Consider the following 21,609-nt stretch of genomic DNA (forward strand, 5'->3'; position numbering starts at 1 on the left):
TTGTTAAACGGCATACATTTGAACACATTTAAAGCACCTGGTCAAAACAACCCAAAGTAGAACTGTGGAACTGTTCATTCTAAAAGGCTCTCTCAATTTCAATATCTTGACCCAGGCACTTCATTAGGAAGGTAATAGCTGCAGGCCAAAGTTCCCTTCAAAAAATAGTTACTCTTGGGGCCACACTGTGTCTTTCTAAAGGGGTTGCATAAGCCTCTAGACCCACTGTGTGATACCTGACAGAGCAAGTTTCTGGTGTGCTGATACACAGGAAGAAAGAACAAAAAGTTATGATGTTAAGAAATTAAAGAAAATAAATCCAAAGGACATGAAAAGCCTCCTTTCCCATCAAAGATTTACAATTACCAGTGTCTCAGTGTAGGTTGATGAAGAGACCTGGTAGCAGGCTTACCTTCAACAACAAGGAACTGAGACAACTTGGCTAAAATAGTCTCAATTCCCCATTAGCCCTTTCTCTGAAGGAATCTGGGAGTTTGGTTAACTGAAGTGGCTACAGGATGTAAGCCCTAACTTTACCTTCTGCTTCCCTTCCAAAGCTTAGATATTCCAGAAAATTATACACCTAATTTTTATAGTTCTCAAATACTCAATTCACAAATAATTTTTGCCTCAGAATGTAATAATAGTCCCTTTCATACATTCTTAGTCTTTGTTTCTTGTTGGTCACGCTTGTCCATGGTTTCTCCTGGCTGACTTCATGTACAAATTACCCTGGTTTCACCTTTCTAAAAGACAAACTCTTTCCTCCAAAATACTGAATAAGTTTGCAAATGGTAAGCACAATTTCACTTACACGTGATTCTTAGATTCTTATTAAGAAGAAAACAAACTTTGAACCAACATAAGTATAACCATCCTGACAATTCTCTATTTGTCACTTAGAGACTATTTGTTTTTAGCAACACATTTAAATGTAATTAATTGAGTTAGGTTTTTACCTAAGAATTTTAATTATATACATGGCCAACTATATAGAGATATATTAGATCTACTGCATTATTTTCTTTTAATAGCAGATGATATAACATGAGGTTTGAATGAAAAATCATGGTTAGCCATCGAATTCTTTTAGATACCAAAGGTAAATGAATGAATCACAGCTGAAATTTATTTAAATTTTAACTATATTCTCTTCTTACTCAAATGTAGACAAAACAAGATAATGATTCTAAGATAAACCTGCTGTGCAGAAAAGAGTTAACATCAGTCCTGTGACATTATCTTCAGAAAAGCCTGTTTGAAAGTTTGCCCTTGGCTGGTATCTAGAAACTGGGATTTCAGGAGACTGCCCACCATTCCTTAAATGCTAAGAGACATTCACTGTGCCTAACCTGGTTCTAAAAGAGAAAAAAAAAGTGGTTTGTGCTGAACAACTGCTTTCCCTCTGGGAATCTGAAATTTAGGCATAGGCTGGATAGAGGGTGCCTAAGTGACCAGCCCCCAGTAAAAATTCTGGTCACTGAGTCTATTTTTTATTTCCTGGGTTTTTATCTTGCTTTTTTTTTTAATTGTGGTAAGAACATTTAGCATGAGATCTCCCCTGACCAATTTTTAAGCGCACAACACAATGTTGTTCATTATAGGCATAATGATACAGATCTCTAGAGCTGATTCATTTTGCATAATTGAAATGATATACCCATTGAATAGCAATTTCCCATTTCCCTACCCTTAGCCCCTGGCAACCCCCTTATCTTTCTGTGAGTTGCACCGTTTCACATTCCTCATACAAGCACCAAGTCTTTGAGAGGTTTTTCTGGTATAAGACTTTTCCGGTGACACATTTCACAGGTGTTGTCACAGCTCACTTCTAGAGGAATTAAGGGCATCCTGTCTGACTCTACTGTAATTGGAGACTCTAGGAAGCTTCCGGCTGCTTTCCTCCAGATTTTGCCCCATGTGCCTTTCTCTTTGCTGATTTTGCTTTGTGTTCTTTGGCTGTAATAAATCTCAGCCATGAATAGGACTATTGGCTGAGTCCTGCGAGCTCATCTAGCAAATCATGGAATCTAGGGGAAGTCTTGGTGACCCCTGACTCAATCCCTGATATCTGGGAATCCTGCCCTATACACAGATGAACAGTAGTAGTTCATCTTTGATCCCAAAGAGAGGGGAAATCAGTTTTTTGAGACAGTATTTTTCAATGTTCAGGTCAAGCTGCCATATAAAATTCCCAACTGCTTCAGTGTGTTTGATCAATAAGTGTACAATCTTCCTTACATACATGGTTCATCAAAAACAAAAACCAAAGACAACTAGACACATATTTCCACTTTCCATTTCTTTAAGAATTTGGTATATTCTTACTTACCTAGTAGTAATTTCTTCATAGCTTTTAATAACACAAGTCCTTTGAACTGGTCTGTAACAATTCAAACTAAACTCAGTATCACAGAGGGCAGTTACTAGCAAAATTTCTTCTAATTACAACTTTTCTAACAACTTCTAGGAAAATCCAGAAGCAACTTTCCTAGACATGCCTTCAATTTGGCGGAGAATGGGGAAGAATCACATTTGTCACCTAACAAATTGCTTTGTTCTCATAATCTTAGCGAATGCTCTAGAGTCTTTCCAAATATGGGCCACTGGCTTCTTCCTTTCTTTCCTATTCAATCTTCTTAAAAATGCAGCTGACCAAAACAGCAAAGAATGGATGTGCCCATTATCCATACTTTCTTTCTCAATGTTTACCTGGCTACATTGCTCTTAAAGAGTAAAACCTCCATTGCTAAAGAGCAGAGAAGAACAAAAACACAACTATTCTGCAAAGTCAGCAATACAAAAGTTATTGAATGATGGAGACAGTGACTGTGCATGATCCTTCCATAACTAACACTATATAAAACCACCTCCTTTTGGGAACTGAAACAGTATTCTGGTAAGCAACACCTTGATGTGTCAAAGGCCAAATTACTAGCCTCCTGAAAATAATTGCTTATTTCCTTGGATTCTTATTACATGACAATCTATTCTTGATTCAAAATTCATTTTGTACCAGTGAACATGACCTACTCTTTCCAGATATGTACGCCTGTGTATTAATGTGTTAATTAGTTCTCATGTATTAAGAATTTTTTTTATTAAATCACATATGACCAATATTAATTTTCCAAGTCCAAGTTTCCTTTCTTAGATGTTTATTCTCATTCACCAATACCTGTTCAACTCCTCTGTGTAAAACCGTTTGACTAAAACAGCTTCTCCTGTAGAGGTAGAGACATTTTCCTCCCAATCAAATCAGGCAATGAGCCACAAAATCTCAAAAGACCAAAGATAACAATCACCATCCAAAATATAAAATGGGAAAATGTTGCCCAGAGGCACTCACCCACTGGAGTCTGCAGAAGTGATAGCAATCAGTGGTAGAATCTTCAGAGGGAGGCTGGTCGGTCTGGGAACGTTCTCTGATTCACTTTTCAAGTCTGCTTGTTCCAACTGTCTGAAGGCAAGAGGGGGAAGCTGAACATTGCGGCAAGAAAGTCTCCGTACAAGATAGGGTTCCATTCCTCGGAAAGGGTCTTCCTCTTCATTACTGGAATGCAGTGTTTCCTCAGAAGCCTAAGGCAAAAGGTGAAGACAGTACAGTACTCAATAATGATGGCTTTACACTTTTGGAGAGAGAAATTAAGGGAAATTATATATGAAAAAATATATTTATTTTATTTTATTATATATATATAATTTGTATTTTATTCTGTGTGTGTATATATATATATATAACATTTATTTTGTTATATATATATATATAACATTTATTTTGTGTGTGTGTGTGTGTATATATATGTATGTATGTATATATATATATATATATATAACAATGAAGCAACAATACTAACAGAAATATTTTATGAAAAGATCAGAACTAATAACTGAAATCTAGATTTATTTTCAAAAGAATAAATTTGTTCATCAATATATTTAGATAAGGATCAGTGGTTGCAGTTAACTGATCTCCAATAATATTAGAATTCATTAACTCCGTGCATGAATTCTATAAAATCAAGGGCAAGTCAAAATAGTTTTCTACCTTATAAAAGATGACTTATAGAAAATTAATATATACATATCTTCACATATGACATAGGTATACATACATGCCTATGAAGAACAAGGGAGAAAATAAGTTATATTCTTTTTCTTTTCATACTTAGGGCCATAGTTATAACACATATTTTCACATGTTATGTGTCACTTGGATAAATATTCTATGCAAAGTTTTATAGTAAGATTTTTTAAGGGGAATTAAAAAAAGGACATGAAAAGGAATGCTGAGAGCCCAACAGATCATAGCTGAATTTTGCAAATTAGATCCTTATTATCCATATGCAGAGGCAAATCAAGCTTAGAATAAAGTAGAAAACTTATTATTTTGATGCTAGTTGGAAAAAATATAATGTTCCATGAGCAATTCCCAGTGGCTGGAAAGTCTACTCGAGCAATGTTTATTATATCCATGTATTCAGAATGACAGAATCACCGACTGTTACCAGATAACATGCTGGGTTCTAGAGTCTTTGTGTTGCCACATTCTCCTATCATATTCTTAGAGTACTGCTGAATCTCCCTGTGTTTTCTGTTTCTTTATTAGAAACATAATAAAGTATATTGCTCACTACCTGCAATGTGAAACACAATCATAAACAGCAGTTTTGTTTCCTTCTGAGTTTTACAGGTAAAGAAACTCTTCCTGGGAATCAAAGTACTTTTCCAAAATTTAGGCTGTCCATTATATGTTAAAAATGGACTTTGGAGGCACCTGGGTGGCTGAGTCAGTGTAGCATGCGACTCTTGATTTTGGCTCAGATCATGATCTCACTGTTCGTGAGCTCAAGGCCCACAGTGGGCTCTGCACTGACAGCGTGGAGCCTGCTTGGGATTCTTTTTCTCTTCCTTTCTCTCGGTTCCTCCCCCACTTGTGCTCTCTCCCTACCTATCTCTTTCTCTCAAAATAAATAAATAAACTTTAAAAATGTGTTTTAATAACTGACTTTGAAGATGTGCCTGGGTAGTTCAGTCGGTTAAGCATCCGACTTCAGCTTAGGTCGTGATTTCATGGTTTGAGTTCAAGCCCTGCATGGGCAATGTGCTGTCAGCACAGAGCCTACATCAGATCCTCTGTTCCTCTCTCTCTGTGCCCTTCACCAGCTCACTCTGTCTCTCTGTCTCACTCAAAAATAAATAAACATTTTTAAAACTTGACTTTGGAGAGCCCACCCCTAATTTAGAGTTTCTGTTGCACTTCTTATTATACTAATACCTTTAGATAAGTAAGGTCCATTGTCCTTTTGAACACAGAGGATAATGATTTTTACCACTCAAAGTTATTGTCTGGACCAGAGATACGAAGTATTTAAAGCACCAATAACTAGCGCAGTTTGCACTCAACAAAATGGCAGCTAGTATTATTATAATCCAAGCTAATTTCCTTTATATTTTAAGAGCACTATACTGCCCTTGCTACTTTATTTATCCATATCATTTCCATATAGAGAATTTGTCTGTTTCTGGTTTAGACCTTGAAAAATGTGAAAAGATAGGCAATAGCATATTCTGTTCACCCATGGATTTTATTATCTAATTTTATGCGTAAGTAGAATAAAATAAGGGCAACAAGAAGGTCAAGAAAATGTCTAAGCTAAAATCAAAGTTCATTTGTTTCAAACCTAGATATGAAGATCCAGATTCTGCAAATCTGTGCTTTGAGGACTCTACTTGCTTTGCAGAACAACATTAATAATAATAATGGCCTTACAAAGGAGGCAGTCTTGCCATTTCTAACAACATAGATGCACCTTGAAAGCATTATGCTAAGTGAAATATGTCAGAAAAAAACAAATTCTGTATGATCTCACCTGTATGTAGAATCTAAGAGAAAAAAAAAAAAACTCATAGAAAACAGAGGTCAGATTTGTGGTTACCAGAAGCAGGAGTGCAGTGAGGGGAAATTGAATGAAAGCAATCAAAATGAACAAACTTGCAATTATAAGTAAGTACTAGGGATATAATGTACAATGTGGTGAGTTTAGTTGATATTGATATATATATATATACATATGAAAGTTGTTGAGAGTAAATCCTAAGAGTTCATTATGAGGATTTTTTTTTCTTTTCCTTTTAGTATCTATTTGAAATGATGCCTGTTAACTAAACTTATTGTGGTCATGATTTCACATTTGTAAGTCAAATCACAATGTTGTTAAACTTATATACTTATATACTGTATGTCAATTATAACTCAGCAAAACAGAGAACAAATTTAATAATAACAATGACCAATATTTATTGACTCCTTATTAAATGGTACTGTGTTTTACATATACCAACTCATATAAATTTTATTGAAATTTTCTGAGTTGGGTCCTATTACTTTTCCCATTTTATACATAAAGAAACAGAGACCTATAAAACAGCATACCTTCAGCCATATGATTAGTAGGATAACCCTTCCAGTTTGCCTGGCATTGTAAGTTCCATGTCTGCAGAAACCCCCCCAGTCCCAAACTAGGATGGTTGAATACCCTACAAGTCAAGATCCAAAACCAAATCTCTTTCAGTTAAAGGTGCAACTACTAACAACTATGTTTTACTACTTCTAACAAGTATGATATGGCAGGGTGCAGACTACCAGAAAAGAACATATATACTCATCGACCAAAATTTAATAAGCCTCACATTTTCATTAAAATAATAGTAATAGTAACAACAACAACAACAGAACTGAAATCAGGACAGCCTATTAATAATAACCCTTGTTGGGGTGCCTGGGTGGCTCAGTTGGTTAAGCAGCCGACTTCGGCTCAGGTCATGATCTCGCGGTCCGTGAGCTCGAGCCTCGCGTCGGGCTCTGTGCTGACAGCTCAGAGCCTGGAGCCTGTTTCAGATTCTGTGTCTCCCTCTCTCTGACCCTCCCCCGTTCATGCTCTGTCTCTCTCTTTCTCAAAAATAAATAAACGTTAAAAAAAATTAAAAAAAATAATAACCCTTGTTGATTAAATCAGGAGATAGAGTTTCCTGGCCCAACTTTGCCATTAATTGCTTTTATGCTGTTCAGAAGTCACTGAAGCTGTCGGGCTTTAATTTCCTTAGACATAAAATTGAGAAGTTGTACAAAATGACCCTTAAGACCACTTTCAGTTTTGAATACTCTGATTTTAAATCGCCAATGGCAAAATCAATGTTTAGGGAGACGGCGATAACAGAAAACAAAGAGAAAAGGTATACATGTAACATTCTTAGCTTTTATTTTTTTTTAATTTTTTTAACGTTTATTTATTTTTGAGACAGAGAGAGACAGAGCATGAACAGGGGAGGGGCAGAGAGAGAGGGAGACACAGAATCTGAAACAGGCTCCAGGCTCTGAGCTGTCAGCACATAGCCCGACGTGGGGCTCGAACTCATGGACCGCGAGATCATGACCTGAGCCGAAGTCGAACACTTAACCGACCAAGCCACCCAGGAGCACCCATTCTTAGCTTTTAGATTAAGAAAGTGAGCCTCTGTGTGTTTGTGAAGTTCTGTGTGTTCATCTAAGGACACAAGTGCAGAATGATTCCACATTCTGGGATTGCTAACAGGTCATAATCTGCCTTACACATTTCTCAAGAAGTTAATGACTGAAGTGTATAGATACCCTTCTTCAGGATGAACACAGAAAAGAACAAAGGAGGAGTCTAGCAGAGCTGAACACTGAATGCAACTGGCCAAAGCTAATATATTTTTATAAGTGCTAAACTGCCCACTCTGATAATAGCATTGCTACTGCAAAAACACTTTATATAATCCAGGCTATCTGATTAAAGACTTAATGTTTGTGGCATTGTCTTTTAGATAAAACCACCTCAAGAGGTAACCTCTTTTGAGAGAACAACCTATATTAAAAATAAAGTGGTGTTTTTATCTTGACAATAAAAATGATAAAACAGTGTATGCCTGTATCCTAACATTTCCATTCAAAAACAATATGACAAATGGTTTTTTAAAAATTCCAGATCCATGTGCATCAATGATCTTTCAAAAATAAAAAGAACAACTTTATCGGGTAGAAGACAGGAGATTAAGTGGCCTTATTCTGGAAAGCAATGTAAAACTGACTACTGGGACAACATATATCTTATTGCTGGAAAATGGCATTTTTGCAAAGGCTGAAGGGATAAGATAGTATTTATAATATCTCTAAGCAATCACTTCTTAAAATGTGGTGCTCAAACCCCCTGCATGAAAATCAGAGACAGTGCCTGTTAAACTTCAGATTCCCAGGCCCTGTTCCAGATCTGCATAATGAGAATCTCTATGACTAGGGCCTGGGAGTCTCAATCAGTCTCAAGGATGATTCCTATGCATACTAAAACTTGGAAGCAATAATTTTGCATTTTAGACATAGTCCAATAAGAATGGCAAAGATCCAAGTACAAAGATGTTCACTCCAGCTTATGCAAAATAATGAACAACTGGATGTGATGTAATTGTTGTACTGAAGGATTGGCTTAATAAATTTTGATTTATCATATTATGAAATACTAGGAGGTTGTTAAGGCACAAGCATATGTGATTATGGTTATGATATAACATTGACTAAGAAAAACAGATTACAAAGTGATATTATTTTTGTAAAACAAGGCTCAAACAAAACAATAAAAATTTAACATATTGTATTCATAGAAAAATTATGGACAGATATATCCCAATTTTCTAAAATGGCTTTTTCTGAGTGACAGTATTGGCGGTGATTTTCATATTTTTATTACCACCTCTTAAATTTTCCATCAAAAATGTAATATATAGGGATTAAAAAGTATAGTGAAAGTCTCAGTAATAAAATAATATTTACCTTGTTATTGATTCAACTCAGAAATATCACTTACTTAGCTTTAAGATATACAATATCAAAAGAGAAAAAACACTACAATGTTTGAATGAGTTTAATGCAAACCTGTTAAGTTGTAATAAAATGAAATTCCCTTTGGTAATTAAACAATTTATTTGGAATAGATTTAAAAAATAACTTTGAAATAATTCTTTTCACTGTTAGGACAAATATGTCTCTGAAAGGCATACCTAAAGAAAACAAGCCCATAATAATTAAGACTTATAATAACTGAGTGAACATTAAATATGTTGTTATTATTATCATTTTATTATTTTCTTCTTTGTTTTCTTCAGCTTCTGTGCAGAGTATTTAATTAATTTCTTTGTTCTCTTTTTCCATCCTAAAGTAGATGGCAAATCAGTTTGCAAAGCCCTAAGAATGGGGATCTACACATAACTGGTGTTAAATAAATTGCTATGATTGCTGATAATCTCATAGTTTTTGATATTTGTTTCATTTGTGTATATAAAAATGAAGTTTTCTAAAGAGAAATTACTGTAAAATGTATACACAGTGGCATTGGAGGACAGAATGTTTCTTTCTGGGCACACAGCTACATCACATTTCTAGACTGGGTTGCAGGTAGTTGTAGAGGTATCGATGGTGTTATATGACATGCAACAGTTTACACAAGCCAAGGAAATGTATGCCACTTTCACATCCGGCCCATAAAAACTGTGAGAATAACCCTTCCTTTGTCTCACCATCTGTAATCTCTTGCCATATACTGAAGATGGTGGAGACAAAAGATGGAAGTCACGGTTCCTAAATCCCTCTTCACAGGAGAGTCACTTGACAATCAAAAACATTTAATGTGGGCTACACGAGCCACACATAATTTTTCCATCTGGGAAGCCATTAAAATTGGAGGTTTCCATATTACAGCTAGTGTTATATTATATGTAGAATCACATCTCTATTCTTTGAGTTCAATTTATCTTAATCATGACATCATCCTTTCCTAGTTAAATTCTTGAATTAAGAACTGATGAAGTCTCTACTACCTTCCATGTTTGTGTAGGGAGTTGAGTGAAATACAGTTGAGTGAGGCACTTCCTCTCCCTTAAGTGCTGATATTCATTTAGGGAGAAACATAAATAGACAATAGCCAGTAGAGTGACAGCTGCACAGAAGTTAGGGCCCTTTGGGGATACAGAGGTAGGGTGACACTTTTGCGAGTGAAAGAGGTTTCTAACGCAAGTAGAAGAGTCAGACTTTCTGAGGCAAACTGAGCTCTACGATTCTACTTCCCCAAAATGTTTGGTTGGGGGATCCTCTGTCTCTTACATCTTAGCAATGCCCTAAGGTACTCTCTTTCCACAGTCTTTCTCCACATCTGACATACTGCTGGTTGAAAACCTCAGGAGCTTCCTGGGTGAATCTGAAACTGTCCCCACTCACAAAGAGGGCAGGGAGAGAGAAGCGGGAGACACAGGTCCTCCCCAGTTAGCAGGACACAGGCAGACCCAGCCCGGGAAGTTACAGGAGGTGGGTGGTGAGCGCTGCCAGCAGCCGTCACAATCTCGAGTTTATGCAGACACCTCACCTGAGCTCGGTCACAGACACCCCGAAGTTGTCAACAGCACATTGCTCCCTCAAGGTTGCACCCTTAAAGTCAGCTCCTGCTGTGGAAAGCATGTGTGGAAGGTACATTCCCAGGACCCATGGGGGTGAAGAGCCTCTGAGTGCCCGGATCCAGCCAGCAGGTCAGCTGGAGGTCACGACCTTCCCATGACCTCCTGGGACACTGCACCGGTGGGGTGGCTGTCATAACCTCTCACACCCTCTTCCACAATGAGCCCTGAGCAGTCATTAAGGGGTTCCCCTCTGAGGGAGGCAGCCTTTTGGCGGCAGCTGCACTGGGGGCAGATCACATAGCAGCAATTTGGCACGTCCAAGAGAAGACACACATTAAGATGATTCCCAAAATAAGTTTTTCTGTCAAGAGTCCCATTATCCAAACCACTGATCTATTAAGTCCTCTAGACTGGGGGTCTGATCACTCAGAGCATTTACTTGTGTCCTCATGTGATTTAATAAAGATGATACATTGGTAGGCCAATCAGATATAAACATAGATTTTGTTTAGATAATGTCACAGGTGCCTCCTTAGTAGGCAGTAATAATGTCCATTCTATTTTGGAGGACAGCTTTCCTCATTAGAGATAGTTCAGTGTTCACAAAAACCAGACCTTGTGACCATCATTTAAGTCATATTTGGTAAATTTAATAAGGGTTTTTACGTGTGTTATATAATGTCTTCTGGGCCAATGGAGAGGACAAAGATAGCAGCCAAATGATCATACAGGTGGAAAACAGAATGTGCCCATCTGGCCTGGAGGAGACAGAGGTTGGCAATTTTTGTTACTGTGGTGTGGATTATCCCCTGTGGCCACGGAAAACCAGTGTGCAGCAGCCCAACCACTAACGTGGAAGCCACAAAGATTGTGCCATACAACCATTGGGTCTCAATGAGGGATATCCAAAAACACCTTTGCTTCATGATTAGTCAGTGCCAAACCAGTCACTATCCTTTAATGTGACAGAGTAATTACACAGCTTTGGTAATACCCATCCCATATCCCTGAAATAATTGGGTTGGTTCTGTGTAGAGTGCTATTTCTTTTCCCAACGTAGGGGTGCCTAATGTCCCTAAACCAGGGTGAGCCAAATGAACCTATCCCAAATCTGAGTACAGGCATCCATGGCTTTGATGGTGGTGTTTTTAGGACCCTTCCAGTCAAGAGTCTGATAGGCTGTCTATACAGTTTGAATGATTAACAAAAAGAATACCCATGCCCAGTGTTATTGATAATGTGTGCCACAGGCCAGGATTTTGGATCAGTATTAGTAATATCAGATGAATTATAAGTAAGAAACCTAGGTTGTTCTTCCTTAATATACTGCTTTAAGTCCCTTCAATCCCTGTTCTAGAGCGGCTATACCCACCATAATAATCCTAACAAGCTAGAGAGGGGCAGTTGCCCACATACCCAAAAGTTGGGTTGATTCCTTTGCCAGGCATACAAGTGGGCCAATAGAAGGAACGTATTTCCATCAGGTGTCCATCTTGTGACCAGACATCCAAAGAAACAAAAGTGCAAGGTTGAAAAGACAGATATTTAGTAGGAAATTGTATGGGAAAATATTCACCTTGTATAAGAATTACATTTGTGCCCTGATCATTAGATGTTAATGTGGCTGCAGCTTCAGGAATTTGAAATGGTTGTGCTTACCCTACATGTAGGCCAGCGGAAGACAGCACTGTTAGGTAAGAAGAAATAGACTAGGAACAGGATGCACCAACCCAGGATTTCCATCTTTTTATTTCTTTAAATGGTATGTGTTCCATTCCCATTATAATGCATTTCAAGAGATTCAGCTTGCAGCAGGACAATAGGAGTACCAGTTGATCTTATGTAGCTCCTCCTCACTCAAAGGTCAGAGCAACTCACCCATCCTTGTAGGATATTCCATTGCAAATTCCAGTAGAATACACCTTTGTCAGGCATGATGAGGGTTGCTGTCCTTAGCAGCACAGAATGTTGATCCTTGATGAGAGTCAGGGCAATAGCTGTCTCCCACAACTGTCATAAATGTACAGTATTAGGTGTTTTCACAAGGGTCCCCCGTCAGGCAGATGGGGCAATAGGCCCTACAGTTGGTAATTCAAATGTTTTAAAGCCTGGGACAGTACTTTAATCCACCCAGACAAAGCGGTTTTACCGGTTAGTAATTTAATTGCTGCTTTAATATTCCATTTTTCCTTTATACCAACTGTACTGCTGGGGGCTGAACCTCCATTCAGTATCATGTTCCACATCATCACCTTGGAAAAGTGACCCCTGATAACTGTCTATTCAATGATGGTATCCACTGAGCTTCTCTAATCCCCTAATACTGACATCGTGGTTTGTACAGCAGCAGAGGAAAGCTTGGGTTAGGCTAGACACAGTGTCCATACAACCAACGCATAATGAAAACCTTTTCTTGGAGGAGGCGGCCAATATAATCACTTCGCCAATCCCTCACTGAATGGGAACTTCTGTGCATGGTTCAACATTCATTGGCAGTTGCCTTAGGCATTATCTAGGACACACAGGACAAGGTGTTAGTGCATAACTAAGTTGCTGTATTCCAAAGGTAATCTGACATCCTTGGCAAAATGCAATCACCCCGGTGCTATAGTGGCCGCTCTTTCTATGACTCAATCCACTATATCTACTAAAGGGTCAGTTGCTGAAGTTTGTACCCTAAGCTAGGGCATCAGCTTCTGGATTGCCAGGGGTTGTCATTGCCTTGAGCCATAAGGTGAAAGACCTTGAATACTACCACAGGCTCTTGTAGAAGAGCCCAAATGTCTTTCCACATAACCTGACCCTAAAAGGGCTTAATCATAATCATCTACTTCTTGGCTTCCCACTGTCCATGCTGTAGGGTTAATCCCTTTATAATAGCCCAACTGCTTGTGCAAAGGGTTAAAGGTTAGGGATCATAAGCGATCACCAGCCAAATCACTATTAGTTTAGCCCACTGGCTTCTGGACTTGTTCCCATTTTCATCCAGATGGTGTCAGTGTTGGGCTGAATAGTTACTGTAGCCCATGTGGGTGGGTTGTCCATCTTTGTATCAGGCATTAGCAGAATTTCCCCCACCCCCTTTTTATTGGCCATCACAAGAATAGGGGTAGAGGCATTTAAAGGATCCACATACTCCACTGGACTTAGGAGCACACATATTTCTAGTGAGAGCGAGCTATCAGTCCAGGTATCATTCTGTTACAAAAAGTCTTGCCACTTACTCACTGTGGGAGTTTGAACCATGGCAAAGGTGGGTGGATAGGACATATTATCAACCCACCCCTTTAGAAGAAAGGGAGTTCTCACCATGATATACTTTTTCTTCATGAGAGGCTCAACCTAGAGGAATACTACATACAATCCTAGGAGCTGTTGCTCTATGGGGCTATTTCTGTTGCCTTCAGAAGTGGGACCAAAATCCAGGGGACACGCTCTCTTCTTGTTGTCTCTGCCACAGTGTCAAACCCACACCTTCTGGAGTCACAGACATATCTAATTCAAATGGTATCTTTGCTTGGGAGATGCCCAGAGCTTTAATCTACTTCACTAGTACTTTTGTATTTTCAAAGGCAGCTTGGTGCTCTGATCGCCAGTAACATATGTGCTCTTTCTTTATCAGGCAGTCTGAGGGACAGAATCACTGTGCCAGGTGAGGAATAAAAGTCCTATGAAACCACAAAATCCATACAAAATATTTTTCAGGTTCTTAGGAGTAGGATACACTCATACCTCATTAATCACGGCTTTTGGGACAATGTGCAACTTACCCAACAACACAATTCCCAAAACTTTACAGCAGTGTCTTGGCCTTAAATTTTCTGTGGGTTCGCTGCTCATCCTCTCCCTTGCAGATGTTCCAGCAAAATCTGCAGAGGTCCTGCAGCAGAGGCAAGTCTTCACATCTTAACACGATATCATCATAAGTGTAAAGAACCCATTTTTCAAATGTGGGGAAGGAGAAAAGAGACAGATCTCAAGCTACCATCCCATGACATATTGTGGCACCACGCAGATAGCTTTGGAAAAACACTTTAAAAGTCCACTGTTGCCTCTGCCATACAGAGATATATTGATCTTATGACTTGGTGGCCAGGAGTATACTGAAAAAAAAAATTTGCTCAGTCGAGTACAGCATGATACACTCCCAGGACTGTGGCCCAAGTATCTAAGATAATGGCAAAGTTGGGCATAGCCCCATAGATGAGGGAGTACCACCTTGTCCAATTCTGCATAGGTCATGGTCATCTACCATGAGCCATCTGGCTTTTTTATCATCCATACCAGACTGTTGGAAGCACTATGGGCAGGGAATACAATACCCTCTCAATGCAGCTCTTGAATAGTTTGTCCTATTTCCTTATGCCACCCACTCAATTTATATTGTGTGACTGTTACCACTCTTCACAAGGGTTGACTGGTTCTTCGTTGGTGTTTCCCTTCAGCACAGGTTTCATTATTCTAACCCAGAGACATAATTCACCAACAGAGGTTATAGATTTGGCTTTGTAGGATGTTAATAGCCAATATGTTCCCTCATATTAGAGAGATAAAAATCTCATATTCTTACAGGTGTGAATACCCAATTTACAGTGTCAAAAGGACCTTCCTCACCCTAGCCATTTGTCCCCCATAACCACTGATGGCACTGAGGGGGAAGAAGATTTCTGAGGGTCACCATGTATCAGAGTACACTCAGCTCCGGTATCAACTGGAGCAATCACTTATATTTCTGAAAGACCAGTGAGGAGCTCCATGGGAGGCTCCAATTGTCTCTAATGGCCCTCACCTGGATGTAATATTGCCTTTCATCTTTTATCTGGGCCTTGTGATTCACCTACATAGATAGGAATGTATCCCTGAGGCCTCTGCTCAAGCAGACAGAGCATCAGGGATGGTAGGTGCAGTCCCAGCAGCATGTGGTTAAACCATATTATTTCTGGACTACGTTTACTGGGACCTTTACAGCAGCCTGAGATAGCCATTTGTGAGTTTCTGTTCCATTTCAGGTCTTTCCAATAACCCGTACTCATTCTCAGAATTTGTCAGTTTTCCCCAGATCAGCAATAGATCATCTGACATCATAAATGTCATGTCTCATGATTAGGCTCAGACTAAGTATCAGCATCTCATACTAGGTGCCTAGAGTATCTTAGCTTTCATTCCTGCAGTGAATATGCACCAGTAAAAGCCTTCAAAGACAAGGACACAGAGGGCCTGTCTCATTCCCAACTCCTTCATAACAATTTATTTTATCTTCTCTATAGATTTCTAATGTTTCGTGTGACCAGGGAGAGCCCCATCATTGGGTCAAGAATGCCTGTAGACAAAAACAATTATATCTGTAAGGAAGTGAGTTCCTTAAACACCCCAAACACCAGGAAGGAGCTGCTGCTGGAGAAAAGGGTATATGATGATGTTGCTCATTTTCTCTGCCTCCTGCTTAGCCAGAGAACTCCAGAAGCTATCCCCTGCACACCCTCCCCCAGTCTCATAGCCCTACAAACCATGCCTGGATACTTCCCCTGGCCTTTTGCTGAAACTTGGCAGCTCTATCAATAAGCTCAGTGGGCATGCTCTCTCATCATGAATGTTTCCTGAACTAAGGGTTGCCCTGCTAGCTGGAGTTGTAGCTAGGGTTGTTGCTGTTCTTAGTATTAGGGGTCAGACACATGGGGTTTTCGGTCGGTTTCATTGTCACTTGCCACAACATCCTCCTCCTTGCTCCTCTCACTTTTCTATTAATTCCATCTTTTAGCATCCTAACCAGGTTTTGTCACAAGGGCTAAGACCTTAATTCTAAGCAGCTTGTGCCCCACCTCAGTTTTGCAAAATGGAACCTCAAGGACTCCAACTTATCATCCTGCTCTCCCACCTTGTCCTCCAGCCCCAAAGCTAGCAGAGTAGTACACACCTGAATGTCCTTCTCTTACCTCAGCAATTCTTCTGACTTGCTAACAGGAGCTTCAGCCCCTAATTGGGATCAGTGACCAAATGAACTATCCACCATAGGGAATGGACCACTGTGGCACCCAGTCATTTCCCTTCACTGATGCAGAGCACTATGCATGAGACCTCAAACAAGTATGCCAAACCATAGAGCATTTTTAGGGTATTCCCATATTCATGTGGTAGCCCACAAACATCTAAATATGGGCCAGTTCTCCCCAAACAAAGATTGATAACCAACTTAAGATTTCCCCTATAGATGCCTCCTTCCTAAGACCCATTTATTGAGTCTTCTGGCTGCTTTGCTAATTATTGCTTCAAAACCTCAGGAGCTTCCTGGGTGAAACTTGAAACTGTCCCTTGTACACAGAGAGTAAGGAAAGACCAAAGAGTCTACTCCAGATTGGCAAATGGAAGGTTTAATAAGCAAGGGAACTTACATAAAAGTCTTGTCTTGGGTGGCTGCAAAAAAAGTAGATCTCTTTATCCAGCCACAAGAATCTTAAAAGTTTATAAAGAGGTCTTAGCTGAGTTCAGTCACAACTGAGAGTCTTAAGAACACATTGTTCCCTCAATGTTATGTCCTTGAAAAGACCTTCCACTGTGGGAATGGTGGGCAGAACATACATTCTAAGGACAGGGGCATGGAGGAGAAACCTTCAACTGCATAGATCTGACTTGTGGGTCAATTGATGGTCATTTTCTGTGTCAGTGACCTCCTCCTCAACATGTTTAAAGTATTATCCAAGACTATGAAAACAAATAACTCAACCTTTTATTACCTTAAGTCAGACATCAGTCTGCCAACTATAGTGAAATGATTTATGTGTCTAGTCCCTTCATTAGCTTGGACACATCTGGAAGGACAGGAATGCCTCCAGCACGCAGCCAGTGCCTGGGATAAAACATATGCTAAATAAACCTTGTTGGAAGGATCAGTGAAGAAAATAGATAAACCTGACTCTATTCCTTCAACTTCAAGAAAGTAGGAAATGAGGGGAACATCTGGGTGGCTCAGCCAATTGAGCATCTGACTTCAGCTCAGGTCATGATCTCACAGTTTATGGGCTTGAACCCTGCATCAGGTTCTGTGCTGACAGCTCAAAGTCTGGAGCCTGCTTCAGATTCTGTGTCTCCCTCTCTCTCTGCCCTCTCCTTGCTCATGCTCTGTCTCTCTCACTCTCAAAGATAAATAAACATTTAAAAAGAAGAAAGTAGGAAATTAGAAAACAGCATTAGACATTGGTATTAATAGTGTTGTGTTTATAGGTATTCATATAAGTTAGGTTAACAACTGTTACCTTTTGCAATGTAAGAAACATATTCACATGTTGTAGGGGCTCCTGGGTGGCTTAGTCAGTTAAGCATCTGACTTCAGCTCAGGTCATGATCTCGTAGTCTGTGATTTTGAGCCCCATGTTGGGTTCTGTGCTGACAGCTAAGAGCCTGGAACCTGCTTTGAATTCTGTGCCTCCCTCTTTCTCCCTGTTCACGCTCTGTTCACACTCTGTCACTCTCTCTCTCTCTCTCTCTTTCTCTCTCTCTCAAAAATAAACATTAAAAAAAAGAAACATATTCACATGTTGTGAGGATTTAGGACACAGATATCTTTGAGTACCTTTATTCTATCTCTAGCATATATGTTCTCTTGTCCTTCCTTTTGGGGCAAATTTTGAATTATGAAAGGAGAGGCAGGAGTGACTGTGATGGCTGGGATTTCTCCCTTCACTTCTTTCCCTATCTAATGAAGTCATTTATCATCCCCATTTTGTTAATTCAAGGACTCCCAAACTTTATGACTTCTGCTATAACAGAAATTTGACATCTATTTAACATTCACTTTTCAGTGACACTTTGCATCACTCCTTAATGTGGCTGCTTTGTCCTCCCTTAAGACTATACCTCCATGCTCCTCCTGGGACTACTATAGTTCCCCTACTCTGAACTGTGTGGTTCAGCTAGGGTTACCAATCTAAATCCTCCCACACCATAGTTATAATCATGTACTTGTGACCCAAGGAGGGAGAAACAAAACCCTTTTGGAGATTCATATCTTGCTGAACTGGAGGCATGGAAACCTATTCCTAACCATTGATGGTGAAAGGCAAAATGAACTCTGGAAGAATCTGTGTCATGTCTCCCAACCATTAGAAGAAATTGGCCTGTGATAGGATAGAATGAAGCTAAGCCTCAGGGGAACAAGATGAACAAGATACATAGGAGGTTCTTTTGGCAATTTGATTCCCTGAATTTATGTGAGCTAAAGACCAACCCCATCTCTTTATTTCCCTGTGATTGAAAGCAAACACTGCCTTTGTTTGCTTTAGCTAACTTAAATTGGATTTCAATCATTGGCAGCAGAAACATTCTTTATTAATATAGTCTTATTCTGAGCTAAGTGCTAGATTTACAGTATCCCTTTAAATTCTCAAGACAACAATAAAATATATAACAACAAAATAGCTTAGTGGCTGCAACATATAAAAGGAATTTCCCTTAAAATTCCAAAATGTTAATCATTCAAATTGCTTTTGTATATCTCTACATTTGAAATTTCTTTCAAATATATATTCGTTAGAATATGTATTTTCACCTAACTTTTTTAAATAAACATTAAAGATTTTAGGCACTCCATGTTTCCAGAGTACCTATGCTAGGCAAAGCTCTGTAAAAGTTGGAATGTTAAACCGTTGCATAGATTTTCAGGAAAAAAACAAACCAAGCTGAAGATGTGTATCGCTTCCAATGTTACATTCCTTTTTCCTGTATTATTCATTTCTTCCAAAATTAAGTTCTGAAAAAATACTTTCCCTGTGTCTGAATTTGCAGTATAATCAAGAAAATTTTTGAAAATTGAGCCAATGCTTTCAGGATTAAAATACAATTTAATAGGTTACTATCACAATAAATTGAAAATCAGATAGTTCAAAAGGATTATATACAAACAGTAGACATTTTTCTATGTATATTGTACTGCTATGTCTCCATGAAATTGTTAATACATAATCCATTTTCAAATGGATAGTTGTAAACTGATAAAAACACTCTTGCAAAAATGAATTCCATATGAAAATGATAATTTCCACCCCAGGTTAATACAAAGATACCAGATAGATCTCTAACATCCGCAGAACATAATACAAATATAGGCTGTGATTTCAAATTGATTAGAAAACACAGAAATTACTGAAGTCTTTTTAAAACCATCCCCTATAACTCATTCATCAAAACTTGTAAAAAATTCATAAAAGGAATAGAAAATTTCTCATTCAGCAATATTCTACCATATATTCTCATCAAAAAGAAAGTCTGAAACTACAGGATTCAATCAACTTTTTGTAAATAGCACTGTACCTTTCCTGGATGACCTTGAACAAGGAAACAGATCCTATTTTGTTAGTAGGGGAAGGAAAGAAAAGAATTAAACAATAATTCTGGAACTGAAAAATGCAATACCTGAATTGGACAATTCACTAGAGGAAATCAACAGCAAACTTAAGCAGAACAAAGAATCAATGAACTTAAAGACAGGTCATTTGAAATTATGAAGTCAGAAGAAAAAAAGAAAAAAAAAGAATTTTAAAAGTGAGAAAACCCTAAGGGGTTTATATGTAAATTATGAGAGTCCCAGAACAAGAAGAAAGGGAAAAAGGGGCAGAGAGCTTATTTGAAGAAATAATGTTCAAAAATTTCCCAGTACCAAGGAAGGAAATGAACATTCAAATTTAAGAACAAAAAAGACTCTGAAACTCAAAGAAGCCTCAAGACACATTAAATGAGTAGTGAAAAGTCAAAGACAAAGAGAAAATCTTGGAAGCAGCAAGAGAAAAGTGACTCATCACATAAAAAAGAGCCTCTATAAGATTGCCAGTGAATTTCTCAGCAGAAATATCACAGGCCAAAAGAGAGTGGGATGATATAGTCAAAGTGCGGAAAGAAAAACACTGCGAACCAAGAATGCCATAGTCAGCAAAATTGTCCCTCAAAATGAAGCAGCTATAAAGAATTTCCCAGATAAACAAAATCTAAGGGAGTTCATCATCACTAGATCTGCCTTAGAAGAATTATTAAAGGGAGTCCTTTAACTTGAAGCAAAAGGACACTAGACAGCAGCACAAGTCATATGAAGATATGAAGTTTTCTGGTAAAATATAAAAATAAATATTTAGACAAATACAGAATTCTGTGGTACATAAATTGTTTTAAATTCCAGTACACAATTTAAAATATTGAAGCATAAAAAACTAAAGCTATGTTAAAGGATACAAAGTATAAAAATATATAACCTGTAAAACCAATAAAGTGAGGAGGATGAATGGAGTGTCATTTCTGTGTATGATGCAAACTATCAGTTTAAAATAGATACCTGTAAGTATAAAATGTCTTATGTAATCCCTATGGCAACCACAAAGAAAAGACCTATAGAAGATGCAAAATGAAAATCAGAATATTTTCAAATAATGTATCTGATAAGAGGTTAATATCCAAATTATATAAACATCTAAAACTCAACAAAAGTCAAATGACTCACATAAAAATGAACAAATAACCTGAATAAACATTTCTCCAAAGATAATACGCAAATGAACACTAAGCAAATGTAATGATGTTCAACATCACTAATCACTGGGAAAATACAAACCAAAATCAGAATGATACTTTACCTCACATGCATTAGGGTGACTACTATCAAAAAAGAAAAAAAAAACAAAAACAAAATCAAAACAAGTGTTGGAAAAAATGCAGAAAGAAAACCTGCACTATTCCAGGGATAGTAAAATGGTATAACTGCTTCAGAAAATAGTATGGAGTTTCCACAAAACAATTATTTTGTGTTAAAAATTTTATTTAAATTCTAGTTTGTTAACATATGGTACAATATTGGTTTTAGGAACAGAATTCAGTGATTCATCACTTACATACAATACCAAGTGCTCGTCATAACAGCTGCCTGCTTTAATACCCATCCCCCATCTAGCCCATCCCCCATCCCCCTCCCTCCATTAACCCTCAGTTTGTTCTCTTTATTTAAGACTCTTTCATGGTTTGTTTCCCTCTCTCTTTTTTTTTCTCCCCATCCCACATGTTCATCTGCTTTGTTTCTTAAATTTCACACGAGTGAACTTCCCAAGAAATATTTAAAAAAGAACTATCTTATGATCTAACAATCCAACTTTTGAGTATCTATCTGAAAGA

At 38.2% G+C, this 21,609-nt stretch overlaps 1 protein-coding gene across 1 annotated transcript in view; it reads right to left on the reverse strand.

The window, feature by feature from the left end:
- Positions 1-3,088: 3,088 nt before the first annotated feature.
- LOC122489252 (cAMP-specific 3',5'-cyclic phosphodiesterase 4D-like) overlaps positions 3,089-21,609 on the reverse strand; it is a 238,326-nt gene continuing 219,805 nt past the window's right edge. The window contains exon 3 of the mRNA XM_043590856.1: positions 3,089-3,579. Coding sequence (XP_043446791.1) covers positions 3,346-3,579 — 234 coding nt within the window. The 3' untranslated portion in view covers positions 3,089-3,345. The remainder of the gene's footprint in view (positions 3,580-21,609) is intronic.

This window comes from Prionailurus bengalensis, chromosome A1 (assembly GCF_016509475.1).
Source record: "Prionailurus bengalensis isolate Pbe53 chromosome A1, Fcat_Pben_1.1_paternal_pri, whole genome shotgun sequence".
NCBI lineage: Eukaryota > Metazoa > Chordata > Mammalia > Carnivora > Felidae > Prionailurus > Prionailurus bengalensis.